This window comes from Brassica napus, chromosome C4 (assembly GCF_020379485.1).
Source record: "Brassica napus cultivar Da-Ae chromosome C4, Da-Ae, whole genome shotgun sequence".
NCBI lineage: Eukaryota > Viridiplantae > Streptophyta > Magnoliopsida > Brassicales > Brassicaceae > Brassica > Brassica napus.
This window is the reverse complement of record NC_063447.1, coordinates 5,244,306-5,260,469: the sequence shown is the minus strand read 5'-3', so window position 1 is coordinate 5,260,469 and position 16,164 is coordinate 5,244,306. Positions and strand designations below refer to the sequence as shown.

The window sequence follows — 16,164 nt, the reverse complement described above, 5'->3', positions numbered from 1 at the left end:
ACAACATCTAACAGAGTCATCTAAAGGTTTTAATACTTATAATGGTTTTTACTCCGTCAAAAATAAGATTTCGGTTTAGAATGCGATGCATACAATTTTTACTTAACTTTCACAAAAAAATCAAATATGTTTTTACAAGGAAAATTTCTTAAACCATTAAGTAGATTTAATTGAGTTTATGTTAATGTATAACTTTTAATGTAAAATTATATTTTAAATAATGCAATTTTAAACTGGTCTTAAACAATATTTTCATTTTTGGAATTTTATTTTATAAATTTTATAAGTGATTGTAAAAATTCAAAAATTCACAAACTTCAACATAAAATTACCATATAAACAATAAGAAACAAATTGCAATAGATTAAAATCGAACTAGAATTTTAGAAAAAAATATCATCGCAAATTTGAAAATTATTTTAAATCAAACACATTAAATCATCACAACTAATTAATAACTCACAAAAATATGTGAAACTAAGCATAATTAAATATTAATAAATATTATAATTTAGTTTTTTTCATAAATATTCATTTCCGCGTGAGGTGAGTCACCTAGTAACACATATTTAATTAGTTTGTATGTCATTGCAATTTATAAATGTAACTATTACAAATTGTAACTTATTATTTGATTTGTTACCGATTACATCCACTAGTTATAAATTATTATTTTATATTATTAAAAATTTAGTGATTCAAAATTAAAAAAAAAAATCAATATTGTTATGAACAATGTGGATTGCTAGTAACCATATCAAGGCAAGGCCAAACCGTGGTTTCATGTTGTATTAGGTTTTGGATAATTTCATTTTCCCTATTCCTTGTAACCCCTATATAAGGGAACACTTTGATTGAGTAATAATACACAGAAACACACACGATTTCCCCTATTGTTCACAACACGTTATCAGCACGATAGCCTCTGAACCCTGAGACCAAAACCGAAACCTAAAAGCCTAAACCGGCGACTCAAAACTTAAACCCTAATCTTGTTCATTCAAGAACTCAGAAGATCCATCTTGAATCCCAAAAAGCTTCTCAGATCACGTTCCAGCTCAGAAGAACCGCCATCCATCTCGCGATCGAACCCGAAGTCCGCGATCGACCCGAGACGATCCGATCCCCGCACAGCTTGCAGCCGAGACGCCTCCAGCCCGCGATCGACCCAATCCGTGACCCGATAGGAGGCAGCAAGCGTCCATTATTCTCAGCTCGAAGTCTCATCCATTCTCAGGTGGTCCGGTTCTAAATCCCCTACGAAACAAAGGTATAAACATAATCTGAGAACCTAGATTGATTAAGAACCCTAATCCATCATTATGGAAAAATATGTTCTTGATGAAACCATAAGATTAAAATCGACAAGTCTTAAAACTAGAAACATAAGTGATTCCAATTAGAACCTGATTGAATGTTGGTTGATTAAATCTGAAATATGACAAACCCTAATCAAGGAATCGAAAACCCTAAACCCTAAAAGAAGCTAGTATCCGATTTTAAGATTGATCTTGCTTGTTTGATTTCTTGTTTGATTTGAGGTTTAGGATTGATTAGATTGCTTGAATTAATCTAACTGAGCATACAAATACTTAAGGCCTTGAAACCTTAAACATAAGTTGATAGAATTTAAAGATTGAAAACCCTAGGTATCATAAGGAAAGTTTAAATCGTTTTACATGAATCCGAACATGATAAATGCATTCATAACTAATTGAAACAAGATCGGCCAGCATATAGATCACACGAGCTTAGGTTGATTGCATTAGTAAACCTATAGGGCCGTGTGGCTCATGATTGATAGCACCATGGTCGATTAGTATTGTTTTGAATATCATAAATGCATAAGACGTGTTGTGGCCGAGCTTGCTTATATCCTGCGGCCATGTGATCACATTATGAATCTAAAATTTATATGATAATGTGAATCAGATGTCGAAAATAGCAAACAGAGACTACGCAGCCCTTAATCTCTCCGGAGACAATTACTTGCAATGGGCGTTAGATACAAGGATTAGTCTAAAGTCCAAGGGACTCGGTGATACTATCATCGAGGACAACAATGAGAATGAAAAGAATAGATACAGGGCCATAAGCTTTATGCGCCATCATCTCATTGAAGGTCTTAAAGATCAGTACATGACAATTGAGAATCCACTGGATCTTTGGAATGCTTTAAAGCATAGATATGATCACCAAAAGATGGTGTTGCTTCCAAAGGCAAGGCACGACTGGATGCATCTCAGATTCATGGACTATAAGTCGGTGGATGAATACAATTCAGCCTTGTTCAAAATAGTTTCAATACTAAGGCTTTGTGGTGAAGAAGTGTCCGATATGATGATGCTTGAAAAGACCTATACGACTTTCAATCAGTCGAATTCTGTGTTGCAACAGCAATATAGAACAAAAGGTTTTGCCACATATACTGACCTGATCTCATGTCTACTCTTGGCCGAGGCAAACAATGAGCTTCTTATGAAGAATAGTGGAGCCAGACCGGCCGGGACAGCACCATTACCTGAAGCCCATGAGGTTGAAAAGAAATATCCCAAAGAGACATACTACACCCAAGACAACAGGAAACCATACGGCAATAGCCGTGGTGGGTACAAGGGGCATAGGCGTGACAATCATAACGGTCGAGACAACTACTCAACCGGCCGAAAAGGAAACCACAATAACCGTGGTCGTGGTTCCAATTACGGTCGGGGCCGAGGCAGTTATGGCCGTGGACGAGGTGGCATATCCAAACCATCTTACACGTCTAAGTCATTATGTCACAGATGCGGAATGGACAACCACTGGGCCAAGAACTGCAGAACTCCGAAACACTTGTGCGACCTCTACCAAGAGAGCCTCAAGAACAAGAATCCGGAGGCAAACATGATCCAAGAAAACGGTCATGATGACAAAGAATATGGATATGATGCTGACAATGAATACGACAAAGATAACAAAGATGACCAAATGGATTTTGAGACATCCGATTGTCTAAAGGACTAGTTTTCGAACCACATTGTCTTATTGTTTTATGTCTTTGATTTGGTGTTTTTATTGTATGTAATGACATTTATAATAATAAGAATTTTAAAGATCTTATAAAGTCCCTAAATTTTAGAAAAATTTTATTTATTGAATGAATGATGAGATGAGTATACTTGTGGTGGATAGTGGCACAAGTCATACAATACTTAGAGACAAAAGGTACTTTATGAATCTCACAATGCAAAGTGCAAAGGTACATACCATTGCGGGTGAGGCTAGCCTGATTGAAGGTCACGGCCAAGCCTATGTGTTGATGCCCAAGGGCACTCACCTAGAGATCAAAACCGCCTTGTATTCCCCAAGCTCTAGAAGAAGCTTATTAAGTTTCAAAGATATAAGATTGAATGGTTTCCATCTTGAAACATGGGAAGAAGGAAACAAAGAATTCCTTAACATAACTTCGATCACCAAAGGCAATAAAAAGATCCTAGAGACTATGCCCGCAATGTCTACTGGTCTATACTATGCAAGGATCAGTATGATCGAGGCAAATGCCTCCGAGATATTCACTTTATGGCATAACCGGCTTGGCCATCCCGGAACAGGGATGATGCGAAAATTGATGATGAATTCACAAGGGGACACGTTTAAAGGAGTGATCCCACGAAATCTCACATGTGCAGCATGTGCACAAGGGAAACTCATAACTAGGCCATCACCAGCCAAGGTTAATAAAGAAACCTTAAAATTTCTGGAAAGAATCCAAGGAGATATATGTGGACCAATACACCCACCTTGTGGGACGTTTAGATACTTCATGGTCCTCATTGATGCATCAACCAAATGGTCGCATGTATGTCTGCTATCCACTCGGAATCTAGCCTTTGCACGGCTGCTTGCTCAGATGATAAGGCTGAGAGCACACTTTCCAAATTTTCCTCTTAAGACTATACGTCTAGACAATGCTGGTGAGTTTACGTCCCAAGCGTTTAATGAATACTGTATGTCCATGGGGGTAAGAGTAGAACACTCTGTGGCACATGTCCATACACAGAACGGCTTGGCCGAATCCTTCATTAAACGTATCCAGTTGATAGCCCAGCCATTGCTTATGAAGTCTCAACTTCCGGTATCAGCATGGGGACATGCGGTTTTACATGCAACGGAACTAATTCGCATCAGGCCATCTAGTGAGCATAGATATTCACCATCCCAACTACTTACGGGTCATGAGCCAGACGTGTCCCACATCAAAACATTCGGATGTGCCGTCTACGTTCCAATTGCTCCACCACAGAGAACTAAGATGGGACCGCAGAGGAGGATGGGAATATACGTAGGATATGAATCCCCAAGCATTATAAAGTATCTTGAGCCAACAACCGGTGATTTGTTTAAGGCCAGATACGAAGACTCACAGTTTGATGAGTCCACATATCCGTCCTTAGGGGGAGATAACAGCCGGTTGATAACAAAAGATTTGGAATGGTTTAGACCATCAACATCTTGGCAAGATCCTCGGACTAAAGATTGTGATTTAGAAGTCTAAAAGATTATACATCTTCAAGAGCTAGCTAATAGACTGCCAGATACATTTGCTGACCCAAATAGAGTGACAATATCACACATCCCGGCTTGTAATGCACCTATAAGATTAGACGTCCAAGATGGACAATGTCAAGTGGCTACAGAGTCTAAACAACGTTTAAAACGTGGAAGACCAATTGGTTCCAAAGATAAACAGCCTCGGAAATCCAAGAAAGGTGCTGGATCCGAGAGCATCAAGGAAACCGTCCAGGACATAGATGGATCGGTCGAGCCAAGCATACCGACCACACCCGATGATCCGGCTGTTCCTCAAAGTGAGGTCCGGGACGCTGGGCTTCACGGGACACAAGAGCCGGATAATCAAGAGATCTCTATAGACCATGTAATGTCTGGAAAACAATGGAACAGAAAAGATATCAACGTTGATGATTTATTTGCATACAAGGTAGCACTTGAGATCATGGATAAAGATGAGGATCTAGAACCCACGTCCATACAAGAATGCATGCTAAGATCAGATTGGATCAAATGGAAAGAAGCTATAAACGTGGAGTTAGAATCATTGAGAAAGAGAAGCGTTTTTGGCCCTATAATCTTGACACCAAGAGATGTCAAACCAGTGGGATATAAATGAGTTTTTTGTAAGGAAGAGAAATGAGAAAAGAGAAGTAGTGAGATACAAAGCACGGCTTGTAGCACAAGGATTCTCACAAAGACCAGGAATAGACTATGAGGAAACTTATTCCCCTGTGGTGGATGCGACTACATTAAGATATCTAATCAGTCTGGCCGTGAAAGAAAACATTGATTTGCGCGTAATGGATGTAGTAACTGCATACCTATACGGACCACTGGATAATGAAATACATATGAGAGTTCCAGAGGGTATTAAGCTCAAAGATAAGAAAGGTTCTCGAGAACAACATTGCATTCAGTTGAATAAAGCCTTATATGGTTTAAAGCAATCAGGTCGAATGTGGTATAACCGATTATCCGAGTACCTAACGAAAGAGGGTTATAAGAATGATCCAATAAGTCTATGTATATTCATAAAGAAATTCGACAGCAAGGGCTATGTTATAATGTCTGTTTATGTGGATGACCTGAATATAATAGGAACCCCTGGAGAGATTTCCCAAACCGTTGAGTGTCTAAAGAAAGAATTAGAGATGAAAGACTTAGGGAAAACTAAGTTCTGTTTGGGATTACAGTTTGAGTATAAAGCAAATGGCATCCTTGTGCATCAAGAAACTTATACAGAAAAGATACTCAAGCAATTTAATATGGACCAGGCTCATCCCTTACTGTGTCCTATGGTCGTGAGGTCCTTAGACATTGAGAAGGATCCATTCGGACCTAAGAAACCGGACGAGGAAGCACTCGGATCGGAAGTGCCTTACTTAAGTGCCATTGGGGCCTTAATGTACTTAGCTAGTCATACTAGACCGGACATAAGCTTTGCCGTGAGCTTACTATCTAGATTTGGTTCATGTCCGACCTTAAGGCATTGGAACGGAGTGAAACATCTGTTCAGGTATCTGCAAGGAACAAAGGATTTCGGTTTGTTCTACACCAACCGGCCAGGAGAGAGCATGGTCGGATATGCAGATGTTGGGTACTTATCTGACCCACACCAGGCTAGATCTCAAACAGGATATGTGTTCACACATAGTGGATCCGCAATATGCTGGCGCTCAACAAAGCAATCCTTAGTAGCCACATCATTTAATCACGCCGAGATCATAGCCATGTATGAGGCAAGCCGTGAACTTGTCTGGTTGAGGAACATGACCGACCATGTCTTAAGAGAGAGTGGTCTGGCCGTGGGACAAGAGAAGGAGGAGCCAATGATCATCTGCGAGGACAATGCAGCGTGCATTGCTCAGCTCAAGGATACATCAAAGGATACAGGACAAAGCACATCCTGCCTAAGTTCTTCTTCACCCACGACTTACAGAAGGCAAAGGAGGTTCAAGTAGTTCAAGTCCGATCCAACGACAACTCAGCCGACCTCTTCACCAAGTCTCTGCGAACCTCAACATTCAGGAAGCTGGTTCATCAGATAGGTATGCGCCGGCTGAAGGATCTTCCGTGATACCTTCATCAGGGGGAGTGTCATGCGTTGTACTATTTTTCTTGTCTACGGTTTCCATTTTTTTCCCACCTTGGGTTTTTGGTTTTCCTAGAGAGGTTTTAACGAGGCAACATCGTGCATGATACGAGCTCATATGGTTATAGCATCCAAGGGGGAGTGTTATGAACAATGTGGATTGCTAGTAACCATATCAAGGCAAGGCCAAACCGTGGCCCAATAGGAGAGAGAGTCGGCGGCCCAAGAGGAGAGAGAGTCGGCCGACTTTAGTCTTAGGATGTTTCCATTTATATGTTTTAGATCTTTTCCTATTTCATGTTGTATTAGGTTTTGGATAATTTTCTTTTCCCTATTCCTTGTAACTCTTATATAAGGGAACACTTTGATTGAGTAATAATACACAGAAACACACACGATTTCCCTTATTGTTCGCAACAAATATGTATAATTAGTTGAAAGATTTAAAAATATAAAAAATGAACAATATTTAGGAAAATGACAGTCTTAAGTTCTAGTGACTTTGCAAATCACAGTTTTTATTCTTTTTTCTTTTCTTTTCTTTATTTATTTATATTGAAAAATTGAAGGTTTGACTCATGTTTTTAAGGCCCAAATGAGAATCCATAAACATTTTCTTAGAAGAGCCTAAAAAACACTAACAAACCCCCTTTGTAGTTTGTTAGTGTTTAACTCAACCTGTGGGTTAACAACTAACCAGAGTTAATACGTCATATGACAGCTAATATATGTACAGTATATCTTTATATTTAATGGTACGAGTCTCCCTCATTTCCAAAGCGTCTCCCATAAATAACCGTCGTGCTTCATTCAATAAAACAAATCATTTCTCTACACTTCTAAATACAGGCGAAATTACACAAAGAAAGGTTAGACATTTCGCAATATTATTTATCTCTCCTTTCAATAGTATATTCTGTCGGCGATTTTCATTTTTATCGCATTGTTTTACAATTCGTTTACTATTAACCCTAAATCTAGGGGAAAAACATAGTTTAAAATTTTGCGGAATAGGGTCTACAGTTTCGAAAAGTTTGATTTCCGACCCCAAACTTCTGATCCCGTCACCATCCATCCGAAACCCAAACCTTGACAGAGAGAGGAAATGGCGGGTCAAGGTTTTGAGAAATGGCCCTAGCTTTTTTCGATTTTCCGTTTTTTTTTTTTGTATTTCCCGCTAAAAAAATTGCCATGGAATCTATGGAGTCGTAATCGTAAGCTAACGATTCTCGATCTCGTCGAAGTTTCCTAGGGTTTCAGTTTCTTTACCTTTTTTTTTTCGTTTGTTACTGTTTATGTATATAAATGGGATCTATGAATGGTTGTAGGATTCGCCGTTCGTCGTCGATGGCTGCAGCAGACGACGAAGACGACGCCGTCGATTTCCGCAAAACTCCGAAGAGTTTCGACCTGAACAAGTCTCCCGAAGCAGTCTCTTACTCAGATTCGGCGGTTGAGAAGAATATGAACGAACTCGTCTCCTCGTTCCGACGCTTGCTCGAATCGTTCGTCGTCGAGTTCTGTCCTCCGCCTCCGGCGACCGTTGATCTCTTCGGCCTCTTCGTCGGCGTGAGCCACAGAGGCGGTTTCAAAGCCGTTTCGGAGAATGCTGCGTGGGAGGAAGTCGGGAGCGAGTCTAAATTAGGTTTATCTGCGAAATCGATCTACGTCAAGTACCTCGCCTCGCTTGCGCGGTGGTTGAACAGAGTCGTTGGAGGTGATGGTGGTGGCGTGGAGCTGCCTGGAGTATCGGATGATCTGATCGGTAGGTTTGGGGATTTTGTGGCTCAGGTGAAGAGGAAGTATGAGTTGAGGGAAGGTATGGTTTCAAGAGAGGTGGGAGGAGAGTTTAAATGGTTTATATCGAAAGCTAGGAGAAGATCTGATGATAAGAAGCTTGAGGAAGCTGTGTTTCTTGATTCTGGTTCTTCCCCTGGGAAGAGGAAACGGGAGTGTTCTTTAGTGACTTTGAAGTGGTTAAGCGAGGCTGCTAAGGATCCATGTGACGTATCTGTTGGCTCTTTGCCGGATAGATCAAAGTGGGATTGTTATGGAAGTGAAGAGCCGTGGAAAGAGCTTCTTCTGTTTAGAGCTTCAAGAACGAACTCTGATTCGTCTTGTGAAAAGATTTGGCAGGTGTGTTTGGTGACTTGAAGTTCATTATTGAGTTATGATTGTTTTTGGCTGTTGAATCATGAATTGCATATGCATTTTTCTTCCATGTTTATGCCATTCCAAGTCTTGATCATTTTGCTTGCGTGTGTTTTCAGAAAATCCAGAAGATGCATCCGTCTCTGTATCAGGATAGTGCTGGGACTAGTTACAATCTAAGAGAGAGACTCAGTTTCGATAGGAATCAGTTTAATGAGAGGAAAGCTGGGATATCTTCTGAGGATGGCTCGGGTTCAGAGGGTTCAGACGAGGAGGATGAATCAGGTGGTCTAGTTGGTCCAGAGTTTCAAGCTGAAGTACCTGAGTGGACTGGCATCATCACTGAAAGCGATCCAAAGTGGCTAGGCACTCTGAACTGGCCACTTAACAAAGAACAAAACAACAAAAATAACCTTCTCATCGAAAGAGATCCTATTGGAAAAGGAAGACAAGATGCTTCTTGTGGCTGCCAAAATCCAGGCTCTGTTGGTTGTGTCAGATTCCATATCAAGGCAAAACAGGAGAAACTGAAACTCGAACTTGGTTCAGCTTTCTACATGTGGTGTTTCGATACAATGGGTGAAGGTAATCTGCAGTATTGGACAGAGTTTGAACTGAAGAAGGTGATGTCTTTGATGCCTTCTCCACCTACACTTATCCCGTCTTTCTTCGATGAGCTCAGGAGCGTTCTTCCTTCAAAGAGCAGAGGAAAGATCGTGAGCTACTTCTACAACGTGACGCTTTTGCAGTTTAGAGCAAATCAGAGTAGAATGACTCCTTATGAGATTGACAGTGATACTGACACACAGTACAGGATTGCAACAGCGAGTGAAGATCCAAACCTGGAAGCAAACACATCACAGAAACCCGTTTTGCTTACGCCCAAGAAAAAAAGACGTCGATAGAGAGGTAGTAGTAACACTTGATGAATCTTGGGTTTTAAGTGGGAGCAGCCATTGAAAGTGCTTATAAACTTCGGGGGAGAAAGGGTTCTGTTCATCAGTTACGTCGGCTCAGCAAATTCGGGTTTTGGTATTTGAGGTAAATACTTTCATGATCACTCCACTCTTTTGATGATTCTATAGGAGTATTCTTTTTTTTTTTTTTTCTGGGTTGGCATTGCTTAAAAGGACTGATGAATCAGAGACGAGGTTTCTCCAAAACAAGTACAGTAAAATTTCGGATCATTTTGGTGAATACAACAGAAGCAAACATTGTTATTGCTATTTGTTTTGTTTGTTTCTAAAGGAAAGTAGGAAATGAGTTTTTTTTTTTGTCAACAGGAAATGAGTTTATACATCAGTTTCGTGACTGTACCATCTATCAAAACTTTATATATCAAGTTTAAAAAAGACCGCACACTTTCTCCAATTAAATCAAGACACGCGTGATTATTTTGGAAAAAAAACCATTTGTTAATAAAAGTTTTGATTTAACTGGGTTTTTTTTTTTTTTTTTTTTCCTGTCAATGTTTTTAATATTAAAAGAATCGGGTCAAGCCCAGAAACAGATTACATGAAAGCCCAAAATACATAAACTAAATACCAGGCCTAATGATCCACACTAAAGACCTACCCATTACACTGGCCAACGGCCCAAACCATCCCCGGTGTGACGACGACCGACTCGAGCGTCAAGAAGACTGGATGCCGGACACATGGATGCATCTCAACCCATCAGAACTGCACGCGTCACATTCGCCTCGACTTGGCCGTCTCCGCCTCGTCTCACCACTGGAATCCCTCACCACAACAAACTTCAAACGAAGCTCGTAACCGAAGAGCCTCCGCCGAACCCATCCAATACTTTCCACTCTATCTACCCGTCGGAGAGCCTCATCTCTCCTAGAGAGCTCCTCCGACAGAGCGACAGCTTGAAATCTTCAACCCTAAAGCGACAACCAAGAACCAGTCGATCCCAGCTCGAACCCAGCACTAAGGAACCATAACTAAAAAAACCTAAAGCCGGCGGCTAGAAGCTGAGGAAGCCTTCACACCCCGGGGACTTGAGCCGACGACGGCGAAGCCAAAGACGCTTCCACCTTGCAGTGACAAAAGCCGGAGACGACGGATCTGTGGAAGCCTCCATCTCCCGGGAACGAGATCCATACTACACGCGTCCTCACCGCACCATCAACTCCACACCAACCGCGTCTTCACTCCAAGATCCGATACATCACGGATGATGATGAAACCACAGCTCAGACAAGACGATCACTGAAGGAGAGAAGGATAAGACAAAAGCCGGCCAATTAAACTGAAAGACGACGAGCTCCGGCGCCGGCACGCGCGCTTATGCGCCGGCCGGACACCGAACCTCCAAGATCTAATTTTTCTCTCTAACTTCTTTCTTTACTTTTTTTTTCGTATAGCATTCAATTCAATTTAATTGGGCTTTTACATGTTGAAAAAAAAAAAAAAAAAGGGCTTTTACATGCTTGTCATAAGTAAGTACATCACTCGGCACACACTCCATATACAAAATATCAAAAACAGCAAGCAGTTTGTAGTGATCAGGTTTCAGTTTATGTCGTTACTCAACTGATTTAGAAATGCCGTTGCGTCTCACTTCCTCCTCCTCCGTTAACGGTTAAACTCACAAACCATGGAGAAGAAGATCCTGCGCTCCTCTCTACTTTGTTGCATCGTCTTTCTTCTGATCTCCAGCTTTTACGGATCCGTCGAAGCGGGGAAGCGACGGATCGAGATCACCGACGATCTAGACGACGTGGAAGACAACGAAGAAGAAGAATCGTGGAAAACGTGGGGGAAAAAAGCATCCGCGCCGGAGTTCGATCCTCCTCCGGATTTCTCCAACATGGGATTCGATCAGATCCAGGAGGAGATGGCTAAACGGACTTTTGCACCGGTCGTTGGATTCGTCAAGCTCCGGTTAGGCGTCCAACGTACTAAGGTAATACAAAGCTACGAATCGGTTCAGGTCAAGTAGCTTCAAGCTGAATGAAACATTCGCCCGGAGTTCCAATTTTTTTGAAGAAAATTACATAAATATAGGTCTCCAAATTTGTTTAAAAAAAATATTTATTGAAATCTTTACTAAATAGCCTACGGAACTCTGGTTCTAAAATCGTTTTGATTTCAATCAACAGGATATGGTGGTGGACATTGCTATGAAATGGACGAAAGTTCCGAGAACAGGTGGGTTGGGAGTGAGGTTCATGGCCGTGGATCGAAGCACGGTGATGTTCAATATGCAGAACGGGAAGGAAGTGACTGAGGTAATAAGATAAAAATTGTAAACTTTGTAGTCAGAGAGATTCTTGACAACTAGAATCAACTCTCTTTGTAGCTAAGGGAGTTTGTGCTGAGCCAAGAAGAGGCTTACGAGGTTAAGATAGGGAAACAAGAGTTTAGAAGACCTGGAGATCCTCCACTTGACGATGTCGTCGACAAACTTAAGCAAAGCAAGGGTGATGAAGATGGTGATGGTAATAACAAGAATGATGTTACCAAGGATGAGTTATGAGATTGAAAGTTTTATCTCTGCTAGCTGAATCTTAGCTACAATATCTTTGACATGTTTGGTTCGTAGAGTAACAATGAAAAGGGAAGCTTCTTTCTGATGAGTATACAACTCATTTAAGCTTACTGCTAAACGTGGAAAGCTCGATAACCTGAATTCTTGAAATGCTTTCAGCTTCTGCTCTCTCTTTCTCTGTGTTGTAGCCCCAGTTACCTGTTTCATAGATAAGAATTCATCAGAGTAATCAGCGAGAAGAACCAGAAAAAAAGATTATATGAGGGGAGAGAAGAAGAGACTTACTTAGGTATAGATTCCATTTGTCTAGTTCAGGCTCTTTGATGACATTCTTCAGCGTTGCAAGTCTGTCTTCCACGAAACTGTCCAAATGAAATGATCCATAGGGATTGTAAACTAATGGTGTTACCAAGTCATGTAGAAACAGTGATACATAGATTTGTAAAAAGCATGGAAGAGACTTACTGCAGCTTCAAGCCCTGGTGTTCTGGTTTATTCTGAAGTAGCTTTAGCACTTCCACCTTTGGCCTGATGAGAGATATCAAACCGAATAAAAAGTTAGCTTGGGCATAAAATCTGGAGAAACTAGAAGAAGATCAAAGTTCATTGGTGATATAGTATACTGATACTGACCCTGAACCCAAAGCGTAAATCCTTTCCGGTGGTATGATTACACCTGCTATTTCACGCAGCAACGCTTCTGCAAACCGTCCCTGCAATTTCCACCCCACACAGATACTAACAAAGTTCAGCTACTGAGAGCGACAAGACAGTACACAAGTCCAGACAGTTAAGAATCATTACAGCACCTGTTTGGTGGTAACAATGTAAATCTTTGAGCTGGCAAACTTCAGTGCATCTGATACTCCTGGATAGAATCTGCAAATATAGTGTACATTGTCACAGCTATGAAGCTAAATTCACAACAAAAGATATCTTAAAGACATATATATACCTATTGGCACCAATCCAAGTGGTCAAGTCATTGTTAATCCAATCATCTCTAACTTTCCCAAACAAATCGATCAAAGCATCTTTATCATCTTCATCCCAAGCTTCCATGATAACAGGCTTAATCTTTCCCCAGCTCTCCAATATCCCATCAACAGTCAACCCCTCTGCTACCTTAAAATAAACAAAACACAACCAATCATCATCCAAAACTGTTGATCTTACAATACACAGAGAGGATCTCTTAATGCATTCACACTCACTGAAGATTTTCGAATATAGGGCATCTTCGTCTCCAACAGTAGGCGAACAAGTAGAAGATTCTCATAGCCAGTTTCCACCACAGGTCTCACCTACAAAAAAACACCAGCTCCTCAGTAAGCTTTCACATTCTTTCAAAATCAAAGCTTTAAGGAGAAAAAAACAGTAATAAAGATGGTGAATTTACGATATGCATCTGATCAACGATCCATTCCTCTAGAGCTGAGTCAACTCCCACGAACAAACCAGGCCATCTCACTCTCGCAGCCTATCAACACAGTAAACCCAAAACTTGGAAACGAAATAAACACAGAGACTTAATTAGAGAGAATATCGAAGAGTTTGACCTTAACAGCAGAAAGAGAGCTCTCTCCACAGCTATCGCAGAGGACTCCATCGAAGTCCAAAGCGTAGAGATCTCCCATTCTCCTTCTCCTCCACTGGTTTCAAGCATCCGCCACACAGTTGTTTAATAATAAGAGACGACGGTTTTACTCTTACTCTTAAGACCCAATCATAACAAGCCACGTGTCAGTACCACAGGTATTTATATAAAAAGCTTTGTGATAATATTTTTTTTACCGACTGCAGCCGGTCCCACCGTGTATTTCAGCCGGTTTCAAATAATAGCTGATCTTCAAGTCTCCTCCTCCAGAGAGAGAAAGAGAGAGAGAGAGAGGGAGAAGAATCTCATCATCAATCTCCGGATCCAATCAAATCGATTACGTATCGTCTCTTTATTAGGTACTTTTCCCGACGAGCGATTCTTCCCTTTGTCAAACTCTTTCTTCTTCTTCTCAATTGTTTACTGTGATAGGTGTTGTTAGAGCTCGTTTCGAATTCGATTAGTTAGTTGTGGAAAGAGATCGCCTTTACCATTCTGCTAATTGAATCTGATAGAACCCAGAAAGGAATTTGTTTTCCTCTGTTTCTGAATACGCCTAGTCTTGATTGGTTTCAATCCTAGCGGATTCTACTATGTATTGCAAATCAAAACGATGAAAGTTTGGTCCTTTACCTATGAAGATGTGAGATATGCTCTGTTTTTTCTATAGTTAACTAAAGCAGAGTTCTTTTCTGTTTATAGGGTTGTTGGAGATTCTGTGGTTTAGAAGATGGCTGACAAAGAGGATCATCATCCTCCTCGTGGGAATGAATGGGAAGTTGTTTCGCTTACTTCATCAGCTTATGCTGCTTCTCCTGGTCCTTATAACGTTGAGTCCAAAGATGCGAGGAAGTTTGATCATGCGTACTACGGAGCTGCGACTTCGCGTGATTTGTTCATGTCTGACCACTTTGTGTTCCCACCTAGCCAGCATGAGGATTTACCAATTGTTGATGATGATGAACCTGTCTTGGAAGAGGAAGAAGGGAGTAAGGATGGCCAAGGCTTGATGATGCCAGAAGAAGGTCAGGGATTGTCTGATGAACCTAATAGTACTTCGAGACAGTACATGGAATCAGACCGGTTAATTGATTCTGAGCCAAATGAGAATGACGAGGAGGAGGAGTTGGATCTTCGTTCTCATACTGCAAAGGATACACTTGGAGTTGAGAAGGATGGTAAGAAGGCGAGACACGACGTTCCTTGCGAAGCGTGGTGGAGAAGGAGAGCTGTTTCCATGTATATACGCACAAGAGAAGCGAATGCGATGTGGTCTTTGTTCTTTGCAGCTGCTGTCACGGGACTAGTGGTTCTTGGTCAACGCTGGCAGCAAGAGAGGTGGCAGGTTTTGCAGCTCAAGTGGCAGTCAAGCATCAGTAGCGAGGTTAATGATCTAAAAACATGTGTCAATAATCATTACAAGATGGTAATAGCCATTCATTTGAAATGACGACTCTTATTTTGTTTTTGCTCACACAGAAGCTGAGCAGGGTACTTGAACCTCTCTCTCGCTTGAAAGGTGTGATTGTGAGAAGTAACCCACAAGCTTCTCTCGTAAGGAGTGGCACCTCCAGTGAGATCTAGTGACAAAAAAAAAGCCATTGTATCATTCGTTGCTCACACAGCACAGGTACATAAACAAACTTGTTCTTGAGTTACATGTGTGTGCCTCAACGTCAAACGCTTTTGGTTTTCTTCAGCCTATGTTGGCTTTATCATCTTGTACTATTAGAACGGAGATTCAATTCCCTTGTCACACAAGTCACAGGACTCTCTCTTTCAGTGCGAAAAGCTTCTTTCGTCTTTATTTTTTTTGTTAGCTTCTTTCTTGTCTTAGTGTGTGTGAAAATATAGACACATTATACACTTGATTTTCTCTTTTTAAATTACGAATTTTTATTTTACTATCGTTGGATGATTCCTAAAAGAGACAATACGTTCTGATTTGTAAAAAAACTGTAAAGCAAAAATATAGTATGAAATTTAGAATCATAAGACATGCTAACAAATAAGTCAATAATAAGCCTTTAGAGTAGTTGAGTGTTGTAGTGATTACTACTAGTATTAATTACCATGTGAATATAAGTGAGGGGGTAACTAACTATATAACAATAATGATTTCATTCACTGTTTAGCAACTTTTCAATATGTATTTTAAATTTTTTTATTTCTCTTATTAATTCTAGATATGATCTTAATGCAAAATGAGAATGAACAGAAAATCACGTAAATGAACCTTTTCTGTGGGACAAGCCACGCTCGGTATCTATTT

At 40.6% G+C, this 16,164-nt stretch overlaps 4 protein-coding genes across 6 annotated transcripts; 3 read left to right on the top strand and 1 right to left on the bottom strand.

Annotated features, from left to right (window-relative positions):
- Nucleotides 1–7,411: 7,411 nt before the first annotated feature.
- On the top strand, nt 7,412–10,691 carry LOC111197935 (AT-rich interactive domain-containing protein 1). 3 transcript variants are annotated; one of them, XM_013892750.3, is made up of 3 exons: nt 7,412–7,515; nt 7,975–8,782; nt 8,917–10,691. In XM_013892750.3, exons 2-3 carry the CDS (start codon nt 7,994–7,996, stop codon nt 9,700–9,702), a joined length of 1,575 nt encoding a protein of 524 aa, XP_013748204.1. In that variant the 5' UTR covers nt 7,412–7,515; nt 7,975–7,993; the 3' UTR covers nt 9,703–10,691. The 3 variants fall into 3 exon arrangements, with proteins under 3 accessions (XP_013748204.1, XP_013748205.1, XP_022557945.1); XM_013892751.3 differs by lacking the exon at nt 7,412–7,515 and adding an exon at nt 7,542–7,860; XM_022702224.2 differs by lacking the exon at nt 7,412–7,515 and having other exon boundaries at nt 7,884–8,782.
- A 643-nt stretch (nt 10,692–11,334) lies between these two features.
- On the top strand, nt 11,335–12,403 carry LOC106450931. Its single transcript, XM_013892754.3, has 3 exons — nt 11,335–11,710; nt 11,907–12,035; nt 12,107–12,403. Exons 1-3 carry the CDS (start codon nt 11,402–11,404, stop codon nt 12,281–12,283), a joined length of 615 nt encoding a protein of 204 aa, XP_013748208.1. The 5' UTR covers nt 11,335–11,401; the 3' UTR covers nt 12,284–12,403.
- Nucleotides 12,281–14,009, bottom strand: BNAC04G04690D. Its single transcript, XM_013892755.3, has 9 exons — nt 13,855–14,009; nt 13,695–13,775; nt 13,510–13,599; nt 13,251–13,420; nt 13,105–13,174; nt 12,929–13,008; nt 12,761–12,823; nt 12,581–12,657; nt 12,281–12,493 (listed from the first exon to the last, which is right to left on the bottom strand). The coding sequence occupies exons 1-9, from the start codon at nt 13,930–13,932 to the stop codon at nt 12,393–12,395; spliced, it is 810 nt and encodes a 269-aa protein (XP_013748209.1). The 5' UTR covers nt 13,933–14,009; the 3' UTR covers nt 12,281–12,392.
- Nucleotides 14,010–14,095: 86 nt separating this feature from the next.
- Nucleotides 14,096–15,799, top strand: BNAC04G04680D (ATG8-interacting protein 1). The gene is made up of 3 exons (XM_013892756.3): nt 14,096–14,251; nt 14,595–15,276; nt 15,372–15,799. Exons 2-3 carry the CDS (start codon nt 14,623–14,625, stop codon nt 15,474–15,476), a joined length of 759 nt encoding a protein of 252 aa, XP_013748210.1. The 5' UTR covers nt 14,096–14,251; nt 14,595–14,622; the 3' UTR covers nt 15,477–15,799.
- The last annotated feature ends 365 nt before the right edge of the window (nt 15,800–16,164 follow it).

Coding starts and splice junctions, on each gene's coding strand:
- BNAC04G04680D (XM_013892756.3), top strand. CDS start 14,623: ATGGCTGACAAAGAGGATCATCATCCTCCTCGTGGGAATGAATGGGAA. Junction 15,277..15,371: donor AGTCAAGCATCAGTAGCGAG/GTTAATGATCTA, acceptor TTGCTCACACAG/AAGCTGAGCAGGGTACTTGA.
- LOC111197935 (XM_022702224.2), top strand. CDS start 7,952: ATGGGATCTATGAATGGTTGTAGGATTCGCCGTTCGTCGTCGATGGCT. Junction 8,783..8,916: donor CTTGTGAAAAGATTTGGCAG/GTGTGTTTGGTG, acceptor GTGTGTTTTCAG/AAAATCCAGAAGATGCATCC.
- BNAC04G04690D (XM_013892755.3), bottom strand. CDS start 13,932: ATGGGAGATCTCTACGCTTTGGACTTCGATGGAGTCCTCTGCGATAGC. Junction 13,421..13,509: donor CCTATATTCGAAAATCTTCA/GTGAGTGTGAAT, acceptor GTTTATTTTAAG/GTAGCAGAGGGGTTGACTGT. Junction 13,009..13,104: donor ACATTGTTACCACCAAACAG/GTGCTGTAATGA, acceptor TGGAAATTGCAG/GGACGGTTTGCAGAAGCGTT.
- LOC106450931 (XM_013892754.3), top strand. CDS start 11,402: ATGGAGAAGAAGATCCTGCGCTCCTCTCTACTTTGTTGCATCGTCTTT. Junction 11,711..11,906: donor TAGGCGTCCAACGTACTAAG/GTAATACAAAGC, acceptor TTCAATCAACAG/GATATGGTGGTGGACATTGC. Junction 12,036..12,106: donor ACGGGAAGGAAGTGACTGAG/GTAATAAGATAA, acceptor CTCTCTTTGTAG/CTAAGGGAGTTTGTGCTGAG.